Source organism: Hyaena hyaena, unplaced genomic scaffold (assembly GCF_003009895.1).
Source record: "Hyaena hyaena isolate Hyena2069 unplaced genomic scaffold, ASM300989v1 scaffold_246, whole genome shotgun sequence".
NCBI classification, from domain to species: Eukaryota; Metazoa; Chordata; class Mammalia; order Carnivora; family Hyaenidae; genus Hyaena; species Hyaena hyaena.
The window spans coordinates 1,767,864-1,789,683 of record NW_024080877.1 but is presented as its reverse complement, the minus strand read 5'-3'; the positions used below and the strand labels follow the sequence as shown (position 1 = coordinate 1,789,683).

At 35.6% G+C, this 21,820-nt stretch overlaps 1 protein-coding gene and 1 long non-coding RNA gene across 7 annotated transcripts in view; one reads left to right on the top strand and one right to left on the bottom strand.

The window, feature by feature from the left end:
• ORC4 (origin recognition complex subunit 4) overlaps nt 1-17,060 on the bottom strand; it is an 81,681-nt gene extending 64,621 nt beyond the window's left edge. For 2 of the 6 annotated variants that reach the window (XM_039244563.1, XM_039244568.1), the window contains exon 1: nt 16,511-16,860. In XM_039244563.1, coding sequence (XP_039100494.1) covers nt 16,511-16,631 — 121 coding nt within the window. In that variant the 5' untranslated portion in view covers nt 16,632-16,860. Of the gene's footprint in view, nt 1-16,510; nt 16,867-16,929 lie in introns of those variants that run through there. The other 4 variants (XM_039244566.1, XM_039244565.1, XM_039244564.1 and 1 more) reach the window with 4 other exon arrangements.
• Nucleotides 17,061-17,364: 304 nt separating this feature from the next.
• LOC120240007 lies at nt 17,365-21,483 on the top strand. Its single transcript, XR_005530556.1, has 2 exons — nt 17,365-18,039; nt 21,299-21,483. It is a non-coding gene; the product is annotated as an uncharacterized LOC120240007 (long non-coding RNA).
• Nucleotides 21,484-21,820: the final 337 nt, after the last annotated feature.

Here is a 21,820-nt window from a genome sequence, read left to right as displayed (position 1 = left end):
TACAAAATTTGTACGGAATCACAAAATACTCTGAATAGCCAAATCAATGTTGAGAAAGAACAAGGCTGGACATACTACAATCTCAGATTTCAAATTATACTACAAAGCTATAGTAATCAAAACGGTATGATACTGGCACATGCATAGACAAGAGATCAACAGAACAAAATAGAAAGTCTAGGAATAAACCCATGCTTTGATAGTGAATTAATCTATGACAAAGTAGGCATATAGTAAGACTATACAATGGGGAAAAGACAGTCTCCCCAACAAATGGTGCTCGGAAAACTGGACAGTTACGTGCAAAAAAAAAAAAAGAAAGAAACTGGATCACTTTCTTGCACCATATTCAAAAAGCAAGCTAAAAATGGATTAAAGATCTAAATTGGAGGCCTGAAATAATAAAATTCCTAGAAGGAAACATAGGCAGTAATTTCTTTGATTTTGACCACAGAAACATTTTTCTAGTATGTCTCCTCTGGTAAGGGAAACAAAAGCAAAATTAAAGTAGTCGGACTACACCAAAACAAAAAGCTTTTGCACAGCAAAGAAAACCATCAACACAACTAAAAGACAACTTATTGAATGGGAGAAGATATTTGCAAATGATGTATCTGATAAAGCACTAATTTCCAAAATACATAACGAACTGACACAACTCAATATCAATAGAACATAATCTAAATAAAAAGTAGTCAGAGGACCAGAAGAGACATTTTTCCAAAGACATACAATCACCAACACACATGTGAAAAGATAATCAGTATCACCAATCATCATGGAAATGCAAATTAAAACCACAACGAGATATTGCTTTATACCTATCAGACTGGCTAAAATCAAAAACACATGAAACAATAAGTATTGGTGAAAATGTGGAGAAAAAAGAACCTCGTACACTACTGGCGTGAATGCAAACTCGTGCAGCCACTGTGGAAACAGTGTGGAGGTTCCTCAAAAAATTAAAAATACAATTACCAAGTGATCCAGCAATTCTACTAATAGGTGTTGACCCAAAGACTACAAAAACACTAATTCGAAAAGATATATACCTCCCTATGTTTGCTGCAGCATTATTTATAATAGCCAAGATATGGGAACAATCCAGGTGTCCATACATACATGAATGCATAAAGAAAATGTTATGACATACATACTGAAATACATACAAACACACACATATAAAAGGACATCACTCAGCCATAAAGAAAAAGTGAGAACTTGGTATTTGCAACAATATGGATAAACCTAGAAGGTATAATGCTAAATGAAATAAGTCAATCAGAGTAAGACAAATACCATAAGACTTTGTCCATATGTGAAATTTATGGAAAAAAAAAAAAAAAGAGTCAAAAAGCCAAGTACAGAGAACAAAATGGTGGTTGCCAGAGGGTAGGTGGGTTGGGGGATGGTACAATTAGATGGTTGAAACAGTCCTAATAGAGATTAAGACTACACTTTTATTGATGAGCACTGAAAAAGGAACCTTGAGTCATATGACACACTTGAAACTAGTAACTATATATTACATTTGAATTAAAAAAACTTACAGGACAAAATGAATTTTATGTTTAAAATGTAGCTCTTTCCCATTAAAACTAAATTAAAAAGACTAAATGAGGTATCATTTTTGGCATACAAATTAAAATGCTTGAGTTGAGATAATAGTATTGGTGATGCTGTGGTTAATGCAAGCAACACAAAAGAATGGTACAAACACATCTTACTAGAAAGCTCAATTTTATACAGACTTCGATCTTGCAATTTCACTTCCAGGAATTTGCTCAAAAGAAATAGTTAACAGATATACACAAATATCTAGCTATAAGGATGTTTAATATAATCCGATTATAAAAAGGAAAAAATAAATAGCTAGCAGTAGGAAGTTAATAAACTACATCACTATACACATACGATGAAAAACAGTTACTCTTCAACGATAGTCTTCACTAATTTGATTTTAAAGTAAAAACAAACAAAACCAGAAATTTTTATTCAAAAAGGATCAAGGCTCTCTGTCCAGCATGTAAAAAGCTTGGAGGTTAACACTCTTTTCCTCACGGCAAGAAAAAAATCTGAACTGAAAAACAACAAACTGTTCTTAGATCTTCAAGAATGAGGTCATAAGGCACTGTGTCTTCCAATATTAGACACACACAGGCAGATACAGAGAATCACAATAGAAGCCCAAGTACAGAAATTGCACTGGAGGCAGTGACTGTACAAAATTAAAATGTGACTGACAATTTGCTAGAGGCTCAATGTTGAAAAGCTTAAGAGTTAAACTCAGGAGGGCCCAGTCTCAGGGAAGACTCCATTCTGAATTTTACCTCCAGGTACCCTTCTAGGTTCTCTATACCCATCTGATCTTCTAACAAGGATCAGAAAAAAATTTTCTCCTGTGGCAACAGAGATATGGGAAAAGTAGACACACCTAAAATACATCTAGAGCATTCTGTCCTCCTTAACAAGGCTTGCCTGCAAAGCAAACTATTTTACCAGAGCCCAACTGACTCCGGGAAGAGAAATTTCCAACTCCAGCCCCTCCTTCCCTTCCTGACTCATCTAAAAGGGGCAATGTGTGTGTATTTGTTGGGAGGATGGGGGAAAGCTGAGAAGTACCTGCAAAGTTACTATGTTTGGGGGCAGAGGCTCTCTCGCATACACAAAACTGAGACCTAATTACAGGAATACATGATGCTTCTCCTCCCTCAACATCTTCCCATCATTAATAGGGCTCCTGTATTAAAGTAGGGTTTACAAGAGAAACAATTCTCAGACTTAGTTTATGAAATCTCTACAGAATTCCAAAGAAAACAGTTGGAGACAAAAGCAAGAACACAAGAAATTTTAGCTTCTGGCACCTAAGGGTACAGCAAACAGTAAACACAACCTAATTTTAAGCTGAATAAACATAAATATCTCACATTACTTACTTACCTCAGTTCTTTATACACAGTACATCATTTCTAGCTTTCAACAAAATGTTACAAGGCACACTAAAAGAAAAAAAAAAAAAAAGACAGAGCCTAAAAAGAACAAGACTCAGATGTGACTAAGATTTAGGAGTTAGCAGACTGGAAGTATAAAACAACTACAACTAATATATTAAGGGCTCTAATGGGAAAAGCAGGTATCCTGCAATTACAAATGGGCATTATAAACAGAGATGGAATTTCTAAGAACGAAATCAAGATGAAATAACAAAAATCAAAAACCCTAAAACAGAAAAAAAGCATGTTTTAATATGTTCAACAGTATAGAAATGACTGGAGAAAGAATGTTACAAGGGATAAAAGGAAGGAATTAGGAATGCTTTATTGCATGATACTTGTACTAATTGTTAATTGGTATAGTGTTTTTTTGAAAATAGGTTTGGATTGCTTAAACATGTATACTGCAAATTCTACAACAACCACTGAGAACAAAAAAAAAAAAAAAACCAAAATATAATTTATAGCCTGAGAAAGAGACAGCAAAAAAAACTCAGTTAAAACTAGAGAAGGCAGAAAAAGAGTGGAGGACAAAAACAACAACAACAACAACAGAACAAGGGCAACAAAGGGAAAACAGCAATACATCTGGTGGATATTAATCTATGTCTGCCAGTAAGCACTTTAAATGTCAGTTGTCAAAGTAAATACACCAAATAAAAAAGAAACTGTCAGACTGAGCAAAAAACCAAGACCCAACTATATGTTGTCTGTAAGAAACCTACTTCAAATATAATGGCATACACATGTCTCTGGCAGAGATAAAGGTATTCACTAATCAAAAAGCTGAAGTAGCTATACTAATTTTGGATAGTGCAGGCAGACATATTAGGAATAAGGAGTATTATATAATGATAACGAAGTTAATTCTTCAATAAGACATAATAGTACTTAATGTGTGCATGTTTAAAAGAAGGTCAAAATTCATGAAGCAAAAAAAAAAAAAAAAGAAATGCAAGAAGAAACTGATGAATCATGCTTATACTTAGAGACATGAATATCGCCCATCAGTAATTGATAGACAATCAGAAAAGACCTACCTGAACTGGGCAGTACCATCAGTCAAATGGATCTAACTGATATTTAGAGAACACTACATTCAACAAGAACAGGCAACACATTATTCTCAAGCTCTTCTTGCACACTCACCAGCCACATTCTGAGCCATGAAATACGCCTCAAATTTAAAACAGAAATCATATAAATAATGCTCTAACATGATGATGAAATTAAACTAGAAACAAAAAATTAAAAGATATCTGGAAAATCTCACAACAAAGAGATTAAACAACACATTCCTAAATAATACATGAGCCTAAGAAGAAAAATCAAGAAAAATAAAAAGTGGTAATGAAATGAAAATGAATGTAGAAATTAACCAAATATAGAGATGCAGCAAAAGAAATCCTTAGAGGACAATTTATAGCACCAAGTACATATATTAGAACAGGAAAAAAACCTAAACATCAATAATCTAAGTATCTTAAGAAACTAGAAAAAGCAAATTTAACCAAAACTATACAAAAGAAATAATACAAAGTAGAGTATAAAATCAATCAAGAAAATCAACAAAATAAGTGACTCAGTTTAAATTTAAAATTTATAAACATCTTGCCAGGCAAAGAACAAAAGATTTTAGAAAGACAAGACACAAATGACTAATAATGAGAAATGAAAGCAAGGCCATCAGCACTGAGCCTTTAAATACTAAAATGGTAATAAGGGAAAATTATGAACAACTCTAGCCCACAAATTTGATACCTAAATGAAATGGACCATTTTGTTGAAAAACACAATCTAACAAAATGTATATAAGAAAAAACAATCTGAATACATTTATTTGTATTCAAGAAATTGAGTCAATAAATAACCTTCCAAAACAGAAATCATCAGGCCCAGACAGGTTCATTGGTAAACTCTACCAAACATTTACAGAACAAATGCTAACAATTCCTTACTTATGATAAGTCTATTCCAGGAAATAAAGGTGAATGAATACATTCTAACTCATTGTATGAGGTAAGCATTACCTTAATAGGAAAACCAGATAACATTACAAGAAAGGAAAACTACATACCAATATCTCTCATGAATATAGATGCAAAAATTCTTAACAAAATATTAGTAAACTGAACCACACAATACATAAAAATAATTATATACAAAAAATAAATGGGATTCACTCTAGATATGCAAGACTCATTCACCACTCCTAAAGCAAATGATTAATCCATAACAACAGGATAAAAAAAGAAAAATATGATTTTACAAGAGATGCAGAAAAAGCATTTCACAAAATCCAACACCAATTCAAAAATGCTGTAGGAATAGAAGGGAATTTCTTTAATGCTAAAAACATCAAAAAAAAAAAAAAACCCTACAGCTAACACCATTTTTAATAGTGAGAAATTACATGATTTCCGACTCAGATCAAAAACGATCACCACTGGTGTTCAAAATGATACTTGAACACTTTGCTAATACAGTAAGACAAGACAAGGAAATAAAAGGTATATAGACAGGGAGGAAGAAATAAAACCATCTCTGTTTGCAGATGGTAAGATCATGTATGGAGAAAATCCCTAAGAACAGATACACACTATTGGAATTAATAAACTATTGAAGCAAAGTTGCAGGATATAAGGTTAATACACCAATGTCAACTGCATTCTACATGAGGAAAACTACAAAACTCTGATTTTAAAAAAATCAAAGAGGACCTAACTAAATGAACAGATATTCCATTTACATTGATAAGAAGACTCAGTATTGTTATTATGTCAGTTCTTTCAATCTTGATCTATAGATTCAATGAAATCCCAATAAAAATTCTCAAGTTATTCTGCAGATATGATAAACTGATTTTAAAGTTTACATAGAAAGGAAAAAAACCCAGAACAGCCATTATGATATCGCAAGAGAACAAAGCTGGAGGTCAGAAACTATCTTACTCCAAGACTTACTGTAAAGCTAAACTAATATATAAAATTGACCCTTGAACAACAAGGGTTAACTGCTTGGGTCCACTTATACACACTTTTTAAAAATAAATACAGTACAGTACTGTAAATATATTTTCTCTTTATGATTTTCTTTTCTCTGGGTTATTTTAAGAATATAGCATATATTACACATAACATACAAAATAGGTGTTATCAACTGTTTGTTATCAGTAGGTAAAGCTTCCAGTCAACAGTAGGCTATTTGTAGTGAGGTTTTGGGAGGACCTAAAGTTACACACTCATTTTGAACTGTACAGGTAGCTGCAACCCTAAAACTTGTGTTGTTCAAGGGTCAACTGGAGAGTGCGGTAATGGTGAAAAGAATAGAAAAATTAAAAAATGGAACAAAATAGAAACCCAGATATAGACTCATAAAAATACTTTTGACAAAGAAGAGAAAATAATTCAAAAGATAAAAGTTTAAAAGTACCAAAACTGGACACTCATGGGTAAATAACTGAGTTGACAGAGAACTTAAACCGTTCGCAAAAATTAACTCTAAATGTATCATACACCTATACATTAAACACAAAACTGTATGACTTCTAAAAAGGAACACAGAAAAAAATCTATGTGACTGTGTCTGGCAATGAATTTTTAGAAACACCAAAAGCACAATCCAGGAAAGAAAAATCTGATAAACGGAATTTTATTTAAATTAAAAACGTATGCTCTATAAAAGACACTGTTAAGAGAATGAAGACAAGCCACAAACTGAGAAAAAAATACTTGCAAAACACAGATCTGATAAAAGACTGGTATCCAAAACATACAAGGACATTAAAACAACAATAAAATGGAAAAAAGCAACCCAGTTAAAAAATGGACAAAAGACCTTAACAGACACCTTACCAAATAAAATATATAGGTGATAAATAAGCATATGAAGAGATGCTCAGTATTATATGTCACTAGAAAATTGCATATTAAAACAACAATGATATTTCCACTCCATACCTAATAGAATGTCTAAACCCAAAATAATGATGAGATCAAATGCTGGTGAGGACACACAGTAATAAAAACTCTGATTCACTACAGACTATAATGTAAAATGGTACATCTACTTAGGAAGACAGTTTGGCAGTTTCTTACAAAATTAAGCATACTCTTACCACACAATCTGGCAATGAGGCATGTTGGTACTTATCCAAATGAATTAAAGACTTATGTCCACACAAAAACCTGAACCAGACTGTTTATAACAATTTTACTCATAATTATGAAAACATAGAAGCAATGAAGATATCCTTCAAAAGGTAAATGGATCAACAAACTGTGATATGTCCATAAGATGAAGTATTATTTGGTGCTAAAAAGAAATGAGCTACCAAGACATGAGAAGACACGAAGGAAACTTAGATAGTATTGCTAAGGCAAAGCACAATTTGAAAAAGGATACACACTGTATCATTCCAGCTATATGGAAAAGGCAAAACTATGGAGATACTCAGAAAAAGCAGTTTCCAAGAAATCAAGAGAAGGGAGAATGGGTGGAACACAGGAGACTTTTAGTGCAGTTAAAATGATTTTTCTGTAATACTGTCATAGTGTGTATATGTCATAATACATCTGTCAAAACCCAGAATGTACAACTCACAGAGTAAACCTTAAACTAAACTATGAACTTCTCTTAATACCAATGTATCAGTACTGGTTCATCAATTGTAACAAACATATCACCCAAGGCAAGATGCTAATAAGGTAAACTGGGTTAATACTAGGGGAGCTAGGCCAGTAGGAATATATGGAAATTTGTTGTACTCTTAAGTTAATTTTTCTCTAAACCCTAAAACTGCTCTAAAAAAGAAGTTTATTAATAAAAAAACTAAAAGAAAGAAATGATCAAAGTCACAACTTTTAATCTTCTATGTGGTCAACTATGGTGGCCCCAAAACACATGCAAAAATACACACTCAAAACCTCTTTACTCTTTTTAATGATAATTTGTGAAAAACAGAGATGAAAACACACACTTAAGGAAGATTTGTGAAAATGAAATGTGAGTACAATACATAATTTCAAGTCACTAAGATTATAAAATCAAGTAAAAATTTCTGTTAGACAAAATCTGTTAGAGCAGGATATAACTATACAGAAATGTCTGGAAAATAATGGTAATTCACAGGAAATATTAGCTACTTTAAAAATAGTTTAGGGGCACCTGGGTGGCTCAGTTGGTTGAGTTGCCAACTTCAGCTCAGGTCATGATCTCACAGAGCATGAGTTCTAGCCCCATGTAGAGCTCTGTGCTGACAATTCAGAACCTGGAGCCTGCTTCCAATTCTGTGTCTCCCTCTCTCTCTCTCTCTGCCCCTCCCCTGCTTGTGTGCAGGTGCCCTCTCTTTCTCTCTCGAAAATAAAACAAACATTAAAAAAAAAATCCACAAGAATAAAAATACTTTGAAACTAATTTATCTGGGCACCTGGCTAGCTCAGTTGGTTGAGCATGTGACTTCAGCTCAGGTCATGATATTGCAGTTCCTGAATTCCAAGTCCTACATCCGGCTCTCTGCTGTCAGTGCAGAGCCCACTTCAGATCCCCTATCTCCCTCTCTCCCCGCCCTCTCCCTGCCCTCTCCCCGCCTCACACCCACCCACACACTGTCTCAAAAATGAATAAACACAAAAGAATATTTATATACAAAAATAAGAAAAATTGTTATATTTTATTTGTTCTTATCAACACTGATCATGGCACTATTTAGGAACATAACATAGGTTGGCAGGATATTTCTACAATATAAAGCAAATAAACATAGGACTCTTTTGTAAGAGTATGTAATATACTGGAAAGATGTTATTTATTATTTTAAAATATTTTATAATGTTTTATTTCTGAGAGAGAGAGAGAGACACAGCGTGAGCAGGGGAGGGTCAGAGAGAGAGGGAGATACAAAATCTGAAGCAGGCTCCAGGCTCTGAGCTAGCTATCAGCACAGAGCGTGACGCAAGGCTCGAACCCACAAACCACAAGATTATAACCGGAGCCAAAGTCTGACGCTTAACCCACTGAGCCACCCAGGCACCCCTTATTATCTCTTATTTTAAAAGTATACAAGGAACACTAGGGTGGCTCTTGATTTCAGCTCAGGTCATGATCTCAGTTTGGGAGTTCAAGCCCCAGGTCTGGCTCTACACTGACAGCATGGAGCTGACCTGAGGCTCTGTCTCCCTTTCTCTCTGCCCCACCCCCGTGCCCGCTCACTCTCTCTCTCTCTCTCTCTCACAAAATAAATTATTTTCCTAAAAGTAAAAGTACACAACAAAACTTTACGATCCGGGTCTGTTAATAAATGCATAGAAACACAGACTAAAAGGACTTAAAATTACATGATTCAACATCTTAGAATTATTTCTAGGTACAGGAATAATAGATTATTTTCACTTTTTCTCATCACTTTTATACTGAATGTATTACCTTGTTTGATTTTTAAAAAATCATGGTGCATATTATTTAAATCAAATAATATATAATTTGACTATATAAAGTTATCAGTGCTAGGACACTAAACATTTTAATTTAGCTTGTAAACATGTTACACACATAAAATTTGTTTCAATCTAAGTTATTAACACATGATGCCCACCACACATTGCATCAGAATGGTGCTATATATAACACATTGGACAGAAGTCTAATAGTTATTAGCTACAACGCAACTTTTAGAGGAAATATTGCTTTTTACTCAGTAAGTTGACTGAAACATATACATATCTAGGAGTGATTATTTTAAACAATAAAATAATAATATATGAAACAATATAAATCAACTTTTCTGGGTCATCTAGATTTAAAAAATGTGTATTTTTATAATGGTGGCAAGATGCGACAAAGTGAAACTGTGCATGAACACCAAAAGAAAAGCTAACATACTTAGACCTTTAATCTTGTCAAGTCTGATCTCAATCTTTTGGCAAAACTTCCTATTAATCTCACTGTCACATTATTCAAGGAAGAAGTAAAATAGATTTTATTGTGTTTTTACGGGAGAAGGGACATTGGGAAAAGAATATGCTATTAAGGGGAAGAAGCAATCAGGAAAAACTAGCAACCCCAACAGATGCTTCTTTGAAGATAAGCACCTAGAAAAGAATCTGGAGTGAAAAGGGGTAATAAAACTGAAATTGATGCATGAGGTACAATTTTAAGTTCCATATTTGATACATCTCCTAGTTTATAATCTTTAACTTGTATCTTATTTTCTCATTTAAGCATTTCATAAAACACAGTCTCATCAGCCAATCTGGTTCAAACAGAATAAAAACATAACACGGTCACTTAATAACCAACATTTTAATTTGCATTGGAATTTACAAAAACCATCTCTCAAAAATCTACATTGCTAAAACAGTTAAAATTAAAATGGAAGCCTCTACCCTCTCCATCAGAAGCCAACAGATCCTACCAAGAGTAAGAAAAGGACATTATAATGCGAGCTACCAAGTACAACAGAAGGTGAGGATTATCATAAAAAAAAAAAAAAGCTAATGTTGTGATTCTTGTGCTGTTTTCAGCTAGTTCTCAAAGCACTGGCAATCAGGCTTACGGAGTCTGTGAACAGGGTTTCTCATAATAGGCACTAATGACATTCTTAACTAATGCTTTGTTGTGGGTGGCTGTCCTATGCATTATAGGATGTTCAACAGAATCTGTAGCATCTATCCACCAGTTTTCAACAGCAACTCCTGATAATCAAATATGTCTCAGGACATTGCCAAATGTCTTCTGGGAGTCATATTGTCACAGCTAAGACCACTGACTTATAGGCAAAAGATTGGAAAATTCTACTCATTGGGTTATTAGCCCAACAGAAAAGGGTTCCAAATAAATAAAAAGTTGATGTCAGTGATCCCCCCACAAATGTGCTCCAGACAAATCCTTCCAGTGAGAACCATTAATAACTAGCAAGCCTTGGCCAAATTCACATAGCCTGAAATAGCTTCTTGATGCCCTTCACATAAATTTGAACACACAACCAAGGATCACAAGATAGCTGAGGAAAACTCCTAAAATGAAAGCCTCTAAAACATCCTAAAAGAAAGGATAACTTAGAGAAAACCAAGTAAGGAGAAATAAACTTCAAAACATAATTTCAATTAAATCCATAAAGAGAAAAAATATCGGAATGCCATTTTAAAAATGCAGAAATCAAAAAAGTTATTGGAATTTAAAAGTATAACAATAAAAATTAAAGTCTCAAATGTTTAAAAAATCAAGTAAATCTCCCAAGAATCTGTAAAGCAAAAGACTGGAAGACAATTTTAAAAATGGGAGAAAAGAAACAGTTCTAAGAGTGGAATATCTAATTGCAGTTTCAGAACCAAAAATAGGGGTAAGGATATTACAGGACAAGTATCAGAAACTTTCTCAGAGGTAAGGAATACAAGTTGCCAGACAGAAAGAACCCATGAAATGCACAGCAAAGTCACCTCACATCACTGTGACATTTCAGAACACTGGGTACAACAAAAAGAATCTTCTATAAGCTTCAAACAAAGAAAAAGGGCAGAAGCTTCCATAAGGAAGAAAAGAGTGAAATGCAAACTGCTGAAAACAAGAATGGCTTCAGAGTTTATATCGAACACTAAGAATTCTTTTGCAATTCTAAAGAAAAACATTTCCAACTTAAAATCCTACATCCAAACTTAAGTTAGGATAATCTAAAGTTATTTACAGGAACTTAACGTCTCAAACCATTTGCCTCCTAGATAGCTACTGGAAATTGTGACCAAATAAAATGAATATAACCACTAACCTTAATGGATTACTGTTAAACTTTAAGTGATGATAACCTACAGTAAAGAAATTCTACACAGGTACTCAAGCAAGAGGAAATAGATCCCCAAAGAAAATTCAGAGATACAAAAATTAACACACAACACAAAGAATTACATGGGATATAAGAAACAGAGGATCTATCACAGAATAGAGAAAGGTTGCATGAGGGGCAGCCACATCAAGGAACCAGATTAAACTGGAGATCAGAATGTTCTAGGAGAATTTTCTGATAGTTAAACTGATTTAAAAAATTTTGATACTTCTGATCTTATGAAGAGGATGTGCTGACAATAAGCAAGCAGATTATTTGAGACTGAATTAATGATAAATATTGAGAAACTACAAAGACATAGGATGGTTATCTACCAAAAACTAAGGTATGATGGAGTGATGGAGGGGGCCTGGGTATTTGTGAGAAAAATCCAAATTTACATCACTCACTGTGGAAGTCAATAGATAATGCCTAAAATGTAAAAGTCAAGTGGTAGCATATAAGATGTTATTTGGAAATATGGAGTTAAATACCAAAAGAATCAGCCAAAATTTTTTTTTAAAGTGTTTGCCCCTAGAGAGGGGGAAATGAGGGGTTTAAAAGCCACTCTGTCCAACATCACATCCTTCCTAGGGCCTAGCAACGTGCGGGGTAAAGGCCCAACCATTTCAACCCACCATGGTGCAATTCTGGTGAGCCACATTCTAGAGAAGTGAACCTGTGATAAATAAAGCTCTTTTTAATAAGCTATGTTGAAATAGTTAATATTTCAAGTGCATGTTCTTTTACATTTGAAACTATTAACTCACAAAAAAGTTTGATATATTTTCTAAATTTTAATTAACTTGGCATCTTATGCTGTAGAGGCCAATCTGATTTAAAAAAAAATTAAACTAATGTATGACAAGTTAAAACACACAATTTTGGCTGGAAGCAGAATACAGGCAGGTACACCAGTAACATAAACACCATACTCAGTCACTTTTTCCTGGAGACTTGTACCAAACCAGAAGAAAAGACTGAGCGACAAGAAAGGCTGAGCCTCTGGGAGCTCTGCTAAGCTATGAAGAAGAAAACTGAAACACAACCTCAACAAACCTAGGATGCAAATAAATCATCATTCAAATTTAAAGTTGAGATCTTAAGAACAATATTATTTGAATAAAGAAGAACTGGATGTAAAATGGAACTCGTCGAACTCATGACTGGAAGCCCTACTTAAAGTTATGTGTAAAACAGAAGTACTCTGAAGTCCTGAACATGAATGAACTAAGTGACTTGGGACTGGTAGCATGCCTGTTACCTTTCCTAGGAAAACACGCCTTCTTGAAAAAGATCCCATTATCGTAGGACTTATATGTTCTTATGATTTTTCATATCCAACAACTGGCACACAGGCACACAAGAAAAACAAAATCATGAACCAGCAGAAACAGACCCATTAAAAATTAAGAAACTGGAATTATTCATCACAACAAATTATGAATACTGTCTTAATAAAAGCTATAACTGTAATTTTTAGTAAGTAGCTAGAAACAGTACGGATAGATATAGGTGATTTACTGCTTAAAAAGACACTGATCCACAGATTCAAGAATCTTAATTAATTCAAAACAGGAGAAAGAATCCTACACAAAATGCCACAAAGAAATAGTAGAAAAGACAAAGAAACATTCTTTAAAGATTTCTTTCAAAGCAGCAAGTATTAGATTGACAAGTGACTTCTCAAAATCAATAATGGAAGCGAACAACAACAACAAAAAGCAAAAACAAAAACCCACAGCGGATCATTATCTTCAAGAAAAAAACCCACCACAATCCTACGATTTAAAAGACCCAAAACTTCCTTCAAGATTGAAGGTGAAACAAGACAGTTGGAAGGTAAGCAAAAAATTAAGATACCTGGCCATCAGTACACCTGAATTAAAGATATTCTTGGGGCACCTGGGTGGTTCAGTTGGTTAACCATCAGACTTCAGCTCAAGTCATGATGTTGCGGTCCATGACAGTGCTGACAGCTCCAAGCCTGGAGCCTGCTTAGGATTCTGTGTATCCCTGGCTCTCCCCCTTCCCCCCAGGCTCATGCTCTGTATCTGCTTCTCAAAAAATAAATTAAAAATTTTAAGAAGATTCTAAACAAAATCTCCTGTTATATTAAAAACAGAAGCAGAAAGATCCTTAAAGAAAATTCAGAGATGCAAAAATTAATGAAGACTGAAAGTGGTAAAAATATCGGAATATGAACTAAACATTGGTGGTAAGAGCGGCACTGTCCGAGAGAGATATAATGCCACTCAAAATTTTCTAGTACCCACAGTAATAAAAGTAAAACAAGGTAAAATTAATTTATCATAATTTCAAGAAGCAGTTATAATAAAAGTTGAATTATTTTACATTGTTTTCATACTAAGTTTTAGAAATCTGGTATTTGACACTTACAGAACATGACAATTCACTTGCTAAATTGTCTTCAGAAATACTTGATCTTTATTTTTTTAAAAAGTTTATTTACTTATTTTGAGAGAGAGAGCTACCACACAGGATCAGGGGAGAAGAAGAAAGAGGGAGAAACAGAATTCTAAGCAGGCTCCAGGCTGTCGGTACAGAGCCCTGGCAGGGGTCGGGGGGGTGGGGGGGGGCGGCGCTCCATCTAAAGAACTGTGAGATGATGACCTGAATGGAAATCAAGAGTTGGACACTTAACTGACTGAGCCACCCAAGCACCTTTTGATCTTTATTTTTATTAAGTTTACAATTGAGAAAATTCATTTACATACCCAAGTTGTTCCAGACATACTTAAGGGTTTCTCAACAACTGAATCAAGTATCAATTTTCAAATTTAAATTGGCACTTCATAAAACTAACACTTTTAGTCACATTTCAAGTGGTCCACAGTCAACTGCAAGCTGGCTACGGTATTGGGTAGAACAAGTACAGAACCACTTCCTTTGAGTTAAAAATTACAAATACATTTAGAACACTAGGAATAGCATGTAAGCCAGTAAGGAATGAAATGAGGATAAAAATCATCCAGGAAGTGAGAAATGCTCCAAGTATAGAGATGATATTTGCCACACTGGTCAACTCTTCAAGTAAAACAGAGACAACCCAATAGAAACACTGTGAAAAGGAAAAGACATTTCAAAGAAGAAGAAATCCAAATATCCTATAAATATTTTACAAAATGCTCAAAATCATTAATAATTAGGGCACTGTAAAAACATAAAGCCACATTTATCATGTTGGCATAAACAAAAAACATCAACTATTGGCAAGACTGTAGAAAAAAGTATCACATACTGCTGGTGGGAGTTTAAATTGATATCTCTTTTTGAAAAATTTGGCATACTCTACATTCTACAAAAATGCATGCTATGTGCAGAAAAATACATGCATAAGAACATTCACAGTAGCACTGCTCATAACTGCTAAAATCTGGACACAATCCAAATGTCCATTAACATTAGATGAGTTAAATTAATTGGGGCTTATTCAGAAAAAGACTTACTATGTGACACTATAGACATTACTATACAAAATGAAAATACATGAACTGTAGCTAAATGTACTAATAGGGTTAAATATTGCTGATACGTGAGGAAAATAACACATAATGTGTTTGACTCTTTTAAATATAGGTAAAATACAGACAAAATTCATCTACATTGGGTGGGAATGCCAACACTGGTGCTTAAAAAAGTACTTGAAATAAATGTAGAAAACAGTTACCATAAAAATCTGGTTGCTGTTAACCTCCTGTAGTGGTGAAGCAGGAGGAATATTCAAGAATGGATGGGGGGTAGGAGTAGGTCCCCAGTGCCAGGAATGTTCTAGTTCTTGACTTTGGTAGTGATCACTGAGTTCACTTAATAATTATTCATTTATACTGCATACCTATGATTTTTGCACTTTTTTTACATATTTAATATTTTAACATAAAAAATTAAAATTTGTTATATAAGGCACTTAAATTACTTTGCTGTGACTTTTTCCTTTATAAAGTGATATATATTTGGTTACAATATAAATAAAATTTTAAGGCACAGGATTCTAGTTTTGATTCCACTTGACAAGATTATTGAACGCAGAGAGCAGTCAGTACTAGGCAATGATGCATAAATAGGGTCAACTGCCAAAGCGTAAGTAAAATGTAGAACACTAACAACTTCAATCGATAGTATATCCTAAAGAATAATTATTTACAGAATTAAATAATACCAATTATTGGCCTTAAACGATACTGAGGGATAATCTCAAGGTATTTTTTTACAAAATAAATTAAATGAAAGATTGAAATGGTTCTAGTTAAGAGTGAAAACCGGTGTTACTTTACTAAAAAAAGACTTACTGATGTAAATACATGAATCCTTTAATAGTGTGAATATTACCTCATGAGGCAAACATTTCCAGCAAAAACAGGTAGCATTTAATTGAGAAATCAAAGGATCTAAATCCGAGACTTGAAACCAAAGGAACTTAAAATATTCATTTAACAATCTCTCATCTACACTACAGAAAAGGAAAAAAAATTATAATGTCCCTTCTCTATCAACCGTAACACTCCATACAGAAGACTACACAATCCCATATCCCTTTCTGAGAACAAGCATAACGTTTTGGTGCAGCAGCAACGCCAAGATACGGAAGGGCAATTCCATTCAAGACTTCCCGCTTGTTCCCTCCCCCAAAAGCATTCCAGAATTACGAGGAGGGTAGCGAAGTAAGGAATAAGAGTCATACCTAATACAAGCAATATATGTAATGCCAAGTTGTCAAAATTCACACATGGCGCTTTTCTCTCCCCCTGCTCTGAGCTGAAGAAGCAGCCAACAGTCATCTGCAGAGGCTCCAAAGATTCCATTTCTCTCTAACAGCAAGATCACATTCCTCATAACCACCACCGGGTGTGTAGTCAACACCCCGCCAGATATCTAGTTCCACGAGGAATCCTTGAAGGCTTCAGGGATTCGTAGGCAGCCTCACAGGAAAGCCAAGAGACTTAAGGGGCTTGCCTGATTTCTGGCCTGCCTGGCCTAGACAAGCCTGCCCCCTTCCCGCATTCCGAGTCTACACAACCTTCTGTCCTCATTCTTTTCTATTAGTCTTTCGCCACTGGCGACCTTAGGCCTTCGTTTTGAGGCCAGCCTACCCCATGTTACCTCTCACAGAAAAGTCTGCCCTTACCAGGGCAGAGCAGGAAGCCAGCCACCACAGAAAGCGATTCACAAGCGCCCCTGGCCGCGTAGTCAGCTCAGCTTCACCTGCCGCGGCCAACGGAACACCAATTCTCCCGGCATTCCCCGCGCACGCAACGCGTCTCCCACCCCGCCCCACTCCCGCCCAAACACGTGACTATATTAGTCTCCGTCCACGCCCACTTCCGTTCCTCCACTTTCCCTTAGGAGGTAGGAGGGGGCAGGGGGGTGTTAAAGAGTAGCGACTTCCTCCTACTCCCCGCCCCCGCCCCTCTACCCCCTGCTACAACGTCTTCCGGGTCGCAAGTGCCTCGGAGCCTTCTGGGAAACCAGATCATTTCCTCCCCTCCCCCTCCTCTTGCCTTCAACCAACCAGCCTCCCGTCAGAGAGGGACATGCGCAGTGAGTGCCTCCCGTCTCTTCTACCCGAACCCCCCCTCCCCCCCCAGCAGAGAGACCCCAGCAGCAGCAGCAGCTGATGATGAAGAGAGAGGCAGTGGCAGAGGGGGGGCACCTTTTATTTCTATTTTTAAAGGGGCAGGACACTAATTTTACCCCACTTCAACCTTGAATTGAGGGGGGTGGGGGGAAGGCGGCTGAGTTCCTTCCCCCACCCTCCAGCCCTGAGACCTGAGAGGGGGATTGAGCCTGAGAGAAGAAGGAGTTTCTTCTTCTTCGAAAACCCCCATCCACGACTCCTACCCCCTCACCCCTCCACTAGCCTCCCTCCCGAGCCCCCTCCACCCTCCTCCTCTTTGGCCGTGAGAGGAGGAGAGAAAGAGACCAAAGCCTCTTAGCAACACAGACCCTTCTCTGCTGCTGCTGCTGCTGCTGCTGCTGCTGCTGTTGCTGCTGCTGCTGCTGCTGCTGCTGCTGCTGCTGCTGCTGCTGCTGCTGCTGCTGCTGCTGCTGCTGCTTGGCCCTGGCTGGAGACATCTCACTACACCCAGGAGCAGCCACTTCCCCAGCTCTCCTCCTCCTTCGCCTCCTCCTCCTCCACTCCCCCCCTTTATTACCCTTTGTGTCATCCTCCACAGCTCCAGGGAAGGCACTCAAAAGTGGGGGGCAGGAAAGGTAAGTGTGTCTGTGGGGGCTTCATTGCCTTCCTCTGGCTCTGACTTTAACTCCGGGGCAACAGTAGCACCAAACCACATACGCAGTGGAGCTCCGGGGTGAGGAGGGGGTGGTGCTGGGGGGGGAGTGAAGGAGGGGTTTGAGTGGGGAGGGGTGTGTGAGGTGGGTGCCCATCCTGTCAGAGGAGGAAGGGCACTTTTATTTTTATTTGCTGTTGTCAAAAGTGGTTTCTCTTCTCCAGCTAACATCTGATTGTGTCTTGCTCCAATGGGGGGGAATACAAAAACAACCCCCTCCTTCCTCCAATGAGGCGCCAGGGAAAGAGACAGAAAGAGGCACACTTTCTAGATGTCACTTGAAAAAATTCATTTGGAGAGCTTTTTTCCTTTTTCCCTAGGAAAAGCTCCACTGCATTTGTTTCTGAGTGGGAAAATGTCGGGATCTGGATTGTATTGGAACTGCTTATCCATTTGTAGACCTGAGTGTTTCCCCTTTTTGGTTCTGTATGTGATTTAGAAATTGACTTCAGTGTTGGAACAGACTTGATTGCTTTTTGCTTTCTGGGTTTAATTTTCCTTTTTTCTTGTTGTTGTTGTGTCTGACTTGCATGGAAGATTTCAAATTTTTAGTTGATAGAGGCCTTTGGTTAGGTTTTGACTTGTATTACAGCTTTTTTTGTTACATGTTTGTTTCATATTTTAGCATATGAAGTTGAAAGCAAAAAATGCTTAAAGTTTAAAGACCACTAGTATTGGCTCTCCCTACATAGGTTCTTGCTATTTATTTTCCATAAGATGGGAATATTAGTTATTTTGTAATTAATCTGAGCATTTTTCTAATCTTTGTAACTTGCCTGAACAAGTAATCCCCATTGAAAACTTTATGTTGTTCTGGCTTCATGGAAGGCCAAACCTCTCCATCAATAGTTTGCTGGATTGGTACCACTTTCAATTTTAACTGAATTATTTATTTACTGTTGTAAATTGAGATGAGTTTTTCGTCTCTTGGGGTACTGAATCAAATTGCTCACTGTACATGAAAGGAGACAAATTTCTAAAATATATTTTCATGAGTCAAATCATGAAGTTGTAGTTAGTATATTCACTGTAGTTAGACATAAATTGAAAGGTAAATTCAGGTTTACGTTTATAGAATAACAGTTTTCATAAAAATCACTATGGCTTTCAATTTCAGTGCTGTATTTTATTTCACAAATGCTAGAAAGTGTGTTTCCGACATAGGCCTTTTACTAGGGCTTACATTGTAAAGTGGTATTTTGTTTCATACATACATTTCTTTATCCTTTCCTTGAAGATGGATGCACACATTCATATATTCTCTCTCTCTTTCTCACTCTCTCTCTCACGCGCGCGCACACACACACACACACACACCCTTTTTTGTAACTGCATTGGTACCTCTGATCCCATAATTTATGTCAGCAAAAATACTCTTCTGTAAAACAGCAATTTTTTGAACAGACTGATAATATGAAAACAGCAATTTGATCAAATAGAAAGGATTGAAGGAAAATAAATCTAGATGGATATTTGACATACATATTATAAAACATGAAAATACTTTTAATTTTTATTTTTTGTTAAGCCAAAATATATGTTTATATTTGTGATAGAAAAGCATTGCAAATGTAGAAACTTATTCTATGATGTTTTCAATAATGTGTACAAGAGTAGACATTTAGACACAAGAAAAAAAGCTCTGTAGCAGTAAACAATATGGCCTTATTTCCTTCCTTCCTTTATAAATTTGAACAATTTCTTACCTTTCTCTGAGGTGTAATCGGTGTATTTCAGCAGAAATCTGTGTCAAGTTCCAAGTTTTTCTCCCAACATCGATACTCCTATTCCAGGTCCACCTAGGATTTCTTGTCCTCACTCTAATATCTCAGCAACCTTAACATAAGAGGTAGAAAGTAGAACTTAGTGAAGAAATCAATTTTAGATAAAGCGAATTGTGCAGATAATTGGATGGTGGTTGCCCCGTCGGCAGCTGAGTGAAAATTTACAGTCTTGAGTATAATACCTTTACTTAATTTATGTCTGCTTTTCTTTTGAAAACATTCCTTTATCTCACCACTCCCTGGATAACCCTGTATAATTTGAGAATTCCAGACTTCCTCTGAGTTGGATAATGATTTATGTTTAGAAAACCTTTTTTATTATGGCTTATTTTTTAAATATTAAGACATATTTTAGGATTTTAATTTTCATCTAATTGATATCTTAGAGGTCAGTTTATCCAACTACTCATTTTCCATATTGCTGAAGTTCAGAGAGCTTGAGGAACTTGCCTAGGCTCCAACACCTGTAAGTGAGCAGAGCATAGACCAAGGAACTTAGATCTCTTAACATTTCCTATCCTACGCGACCTCATTTTCTTTTGTTGGAAATGAAACTGTCATTCACAATTTTGTCTATAACATTTAAGAATTTTATGTGGAGGCATATTATTTTAAGAATATTTAGGTAAATAGCTTTAAGCAACATTTTGTCTATAATTCAACAATTTGTTGATTTAAGACGTACTGATGTCTCTCATTGTGGTTAGTTACTATTTTAAGAACTGTTTCCCTTGATGCTTATTTTTTCTCTATACTTCTAATTAATCAGTAAATATACTTTTTACGTGTGGGTTAGACATGCATATAAGAATGATCCATATTATATTATAAACATTTACCTGCTAGTCTTGCTCTCTGTGAACCACTTAAGATTAAAGATTTGTATCTTAAGATTTATATCCCTCACAGTACAGTGTCTGGTGCACAGTAGGCCCCCTGATTAGTTGGTGTAATTGATATTAGAGTTAGGCATATTTGAATTTCTTTGCTCCCATATGTGGGATTTCTTTCCTTTCTTCCTTTTTTCTTTTTTCTCCCTGCTACAGTTTTTCCATTAACATGATTTGTTTTTCTTTGTTTTTACTGTAACTCTCATTTTTTCTATTCGCTAAATTAAATCCTGTTAACAGTATAATACTCATAGAAAGTAAAAATATATTCCTTCTAGTCCTGAACAAGATGCAATTTGACAAAAGTAATTTATTTTTAATAAGAGATTTAAAAAAATTCCTATTAAAAATATACTAGCAAATATTCAAGATACACTTAAATTTCATTTCATTGAGAGATTAGTGCAATACGTTATTGGAATGATTAGGCCACCTTTACCAGCTCTATAAAGCAACTGTTACTTAGGTGACATGTTTCCCTGACTTTGTTTTTTTGGTCCTTACCCAGACACTTACCAACTTTCCAGTTTTCTATGGATATGAAGATTTACTCCTAGTCATCAGTGGGACCCCATGAAGTCAGCCAGAAAGCCTATATCCAACTTATGTACCTTTGCAAACTTGTCTGTATTTTGAATGTATGTGCAAAACAGATTGTACTTAGGTATTCATTAAACATCTTTTGAGCATCTACTGTCTGTCAGGCACTGTGCTAGGCATCTGAGAAACAAGGATAGCCCCTACAGTTTAATGTGAAATTTTAATTGTATTCCACAAGTATATTGGTCATAATTTTATTTTGATGTTTCTAAATAAATTTTATATTAACTAAATAAACGGATACTGTTAGGTGGAAAAATGCATGTTTAAGAGGGATTTTGCTGTATTTTATTAAAATAGAAGAAATATATAATGAAAAATTTTCCACTTAATACTGTATTCTGGGGATTTCTATTCTGTATATAATTCACTAATTTTAGACCATAAAAAACGTCTATGTGACCATCATTACTAGTATTTTATTGATACA